The 4,523-nt window shown below is 25.6% G+C and overlaps 1 protein-coding gene across 1 annotated transcript in view; it reads left to right on the top strand.

Annotated features, from left to right (window-relative positions):
* LOAG_18601 (AGC/PKA protein kinase) overlaps positions 1-4,230 on the top strand; it is a 14,002-nt gene extending 9,772 nt beyond the window's left edge. The window contains exons 3-8 of the mRNA XM_020451263.1: positions 1,129-1,356; positions 1,880-2,089; positions 2,634-2,729; positions 2,960-3,082; positions 3,549-3,713; positions 4,044-4,230. Coding sequence (XP_020304970.1) covers positions 1,129-1,356; positions 1,880-2,089; positions 2,634-2,729; positions 2,960-3,082; positions 3,549-3,713; positions 4,044-4,169 — 948 coding nt within the window. The 3' untranslated portion in view covers positions 4,170-4,230. The remainder of the gene's footprint in view (positions 1-1,128; positions 1,357-1,879; positions 2,090-2,633; positions 2,730-2,959; positions 3,083-3,548; positions 3,714-4,043) is intronic.
* The last annotated feature ends 293 nt before the right edge of the window (positions 4,231-4,523 follow it).

The raw sequence follows: 4,523 nt of genomic DNA, 5'->3' as shown, positions 1-4,523 counted from the left end.
ATATATATATATATATATATATATAATATATATATATATATATATATATATATATATATATATATATATATATATATATGTATATGTTCCAATGGTTTACTTGATATACGAAATAGACGACGTTTCTATTTTCATTTTTTGTTTTGGTTGAAATTTCATGAAAATATTTTCGTTTTAAAATTTCAACCATTGAACTAAAACTGCGAAGAAATTTTGTCCTTTCATTGTGCGTATTGCCTTTCACCGACTTGATTTTGTTAGCCTTTGATGGATGTTTGTACTTTTATCGTTTTGGATGAAAATGGTGCTAATTTGCGAATTTAAAATTGAATAAAGTCGAAATGTTATGTATATTTCCACTTTTCTTTCTAGTATTATTTTATTTTAGCGGAAAAGCTCGTAGCACAAATTGCGCTCACATTCTATTTTCCATTGGAATTATGTTAGAGTTTTGGAGCAATAAAATGATAATTTATGTGTTAGCTTGGGTTATGGAGCAATAATAAATGTAAAGCAAGAATTAAGCTCAAAAATTTCATCAATTTGCATTTCAAAAATTTTGAAAACTATTGTCATTTTTTATGTTTTCTGCCAACAGCATTTATTGTTGAAAGTTTTACATAAATTAAATCCCATTGAAGAATCATCATACAATGTTAACAAATTAATTGGAACAGTTAATTAATGAAAAGTATAGGGATAAATGTAAGACGATAGTTGTTTCCTATGCTAGCTGATAAAAATCATAAAATTCTAAAAAATTTGATATTAATCTAATTAACGGATAGCTTATCCATTAATAAATTATTGGAATTATTGAGTCACTGTAATTAAAATTAAGATCTAGATCAACAATTCAATATTGTTTATTCAAATTATAATAAAGTTGCATATATTTGTCTAAATCCGATATACGAATGAACAGGAAATGCGATTGGTTTTGTTCTGAATAATTAGACAACTATATATTAGTTCTCATATTGATTATTAGTCAGTTTTTTCTCAATTTTTTTCCTCAAATAAATTTTACAAATATACAATATTCGTGTTTTTTTTCCCATGTATTAATATTTTTGTTTATTTATATTTATGTTTATATATTTATTTATTTCACTTTTTTTTTTCCAGAATACGGCACAGTTAGATGATTTCGATCGGGTAAAAACACTTGGTACCGGTTCATTTGGACGTGTAATGTTGGTAAGACATAAAGAGAGCGGGTCATATTATGCGATGAAAATTTTGGATAAACAAAAAGTGGTAAAATTGAAACAAGTTGAGCATACGCTTAATGAGAAACGTATACTTCAGGCAGTTGACTTCCCATTTCTAGTCAATATGGAATATTCTTTTAAAGTATGTTTTTTTTTGAGAAAAAAAAGAAAAAAGTTTTTTTCCCAAAAGAAATTATATGATTTGGTTTTTTCTTTTTTTATGATAAGATTTTATTTGAAAAGAAAAGCCAAAAAAAATGCAGTTTTTGAAATATTTTTATATTTTATCATATTCAATTGTTAAATAATTGTGCGTTATCAATAAGTAAAACATTAATAATTGTGATAACAATAAGAGATATTAAATTGTTAATATCTATTGACTGTTAATAAAAAATAAAAAACTACTAATAAAAAAAATACTGAATTCTGAAGATATTCTTAACATTATACAAAATTTGTTGGAAGATGGAACAGAAATTTTTCTTAGAGCTTTTAATTTTTTATAAAGTATTATTATGAAAATGAAAATAATGGAAGCCTTTTGTTTCCATTCTTTTCGATTGTTTAAATTTGGAAAATTTCAATTTTAGAATAAATCTTCTTGATATATAATAAATAATATTATAGTAATTTATAGATTGGAAAAAAATTAATTTTTTTAGGATAATTCAAATTTGTATATGGTGCTCGAATTTATTGGTGGTGGTGAAATGTTTTCACATTTACGGCGAATTGGTCGTTTCAGTGAACCGCATTCCCGCTTTTATGCAGCACAAATTGTACTTGCATTCGAGTATCTTCATTCCCTCGACCTCATTTATCGAGATCTCAAACCTGAGAATCTCCTTATTGATAATACAGGCTATATCAAGGTTTGATATTGCTACAACTAATATATATAGTGATGGAATGAATTAATGGAAACATACAATAATGCCAAATATTAACAATATTACTTTGATGATTCTCAAGAAAATATTATTTTATTTAAATAATGGTTAGAAAATAATTCGAAATGCTTTGGTAATATATATTACTATATTACTGTTTTACGAATAAAGTTTGCAAGTAACCTGCAAACTTTATTTATTTTAAATAAAAACTTGGTTAGAATTAAATAACTGAAATAAACTTGACAAGTTGGTAAGAAAAATTGTTCTGAAATTGTGGTTGGTAGTTTTCATTTTTTTTAGTAGTGCTGTAAAAATATTTTAGAAAGATGGAAATTATGATTTGGGAAACAAATTTTCAATAATGATTATGAATAAGCAGTAACTACGATTTTTTTTTTGATTTTTATTAATTTGAAAAAAAAAATTGAAGTTTTCGCTTTTGTTAAATTATTTTTTTGCTTACATTTCAGCAATATTTATAATTCATAACAAAATACAATTTTTTATTCCTTTTCTTTTATAGATAACCGATTTTGGTTTTGCAAAACGTGTGAAAGGACGAACTTGGACTTTATGCGGAACACCGGAATATCTTGCACCAGAAATTATATTGAGCAAAGTGATCTTTTTATTCAAAAACTTTCAAATTTGCTTTTAAATTTTCAATTTTTTTTTGTAATTTCTATCAATGAAAATTATAGTAATGTTTTAGGCAGAAAGACTGTTGACCCGGAAGGAAGTATGAATTTGAGCTAGAAATTTGAATAATATTCTTTGAAATACAAATAAATAAATAAAAGATTAATGGCTATTTCCGAGAATTCTGGGATATAATTTAATAATTTTCAGGGTTACAATAAAGCAGTAGATTGGTGGGCATTAGGTGTGCTCATTTATGAAATGGCTGCTGGTTATCCGCCATTTTTTGCTGACCAACCGATACAAATTTATGAAAAAATTGTTTCTGGAAAAGTAATTTTACGATTATTTTCATGAGAAACTTCTGGTAATAGAGAGACATTCAAATATATGCGAAAAATTAGATAAGACTCCATTCACCCATTTTTTTCACTTAATTATTCATGACTTGAATATTTTAATCTTATGTTCACTTATTTAGCAGCAGTTATTACATTCATTTCAGTTTCAAAAGACAGAAAAAAAAGAGCATCAGTACTATTCGATACTGGTTTATTCTGAAATAGATAATATCATCAGGTTTTTAAGGGGAAATAAGTTATGGGGGACAATATATATATCTTGAAACTGTCGCGTGTTAATCATTTTTTTTTAAAAAAAAATCAATATTGTTAGGAATAAACAATGTTTGCATGCAATCTTTGGAAAATAATAATCTATTTCGTCGATAAATAAAAACGAAAAAATAAGTAATTTTTTTTTTATTTTCTAAAGAAAAATAGAAGAATCTATGATTTAGGTGAAATTTCCATCATATTTTTCGAACGAACTCAAAGATTTATTGAAGAATTTATTACAAGTTGATTTGACAAAGAGATATGGTAACTTGAAAAATGGTGTTGCGGATATTAAAAACCATAAATGGTTTAGTTCAACAGACTGGATTGCTGTTTACCAAAGAAAGGTTAAATTTTAAATTATGCATTTAATAAGTTCGATATCTTGAGACAAAAAAATACACCACATATGATGAAATTATAAGGTTAAATGATTATTTCAAACATTATACCCATTGATTAAAATTATTTTATCGAAAAAAAAATGTGTATGAAATACTTCGTATATACGAGAGATATGTGCAGAATATGATTTACAAATTTTTCTAAATTATTTGATAAATCTATTTAAAATTATGCAACTAAAATGATAAGATTATCATCAAAATGAGTTGGTCAAATAATCTTTTTTTTTTTCAATTTCTAATGGATAAACTTTTTTATGCATAATTTTTTAGATCGATGCGCCATTTTTACCTAAATGTCGTGGTGCTGGTGATGCATCTAATTTTGATGACTATGAAGAAGAACCACTACGGATTTCAAATACCGAAAAATGTGCAAAAGAATTTGCTGACTTTTAGCGAATAATTTTAATAGTAGAAGTGAGAGAAAAAGAAGGGATGGAGAGAAAAAGAAGGAAACAAAAAAAAAGTTTGAAATGAAAATCTTTTTCGAGTTATAACCAAGGAAGAGGAAGAAAAATAACAATGACATCCGTTTATTTATTTATTTTTTTTCACTCTATCTTCTTTTTCGTAAATATTTTACTGGTTGATTCTCTTGAAATATTGTGATGATATGATTTGCTATCAATCGATCAATTCGATTAGTTGACCAATCAGTGAATCAATCAGTCAACGATTCATTCAGTTAATACGATACTTGAATGAATTTTCCCATCAAACTGGTATATTATCATGGATGTTACGGACGAC

The sequence above is a fragment of the Loa loa genome (assembly GCF_000183805.2).
Source record: "Loa loa unplaced genomic scaffold supercont3.393, whole genome shotgun sequence".
Classification (NCBI taxonomy): domain Eukaryota; kingdom Metazoa; phylum Nematoda; class Chromadorea; order Rhabditida; family Onchocercidae; genus Loa; species Loa loa.
Note: the sequence above shows the minus strand (reverse complement) of the source record. Positions and strands in the feature narration are given on the sequence as shown.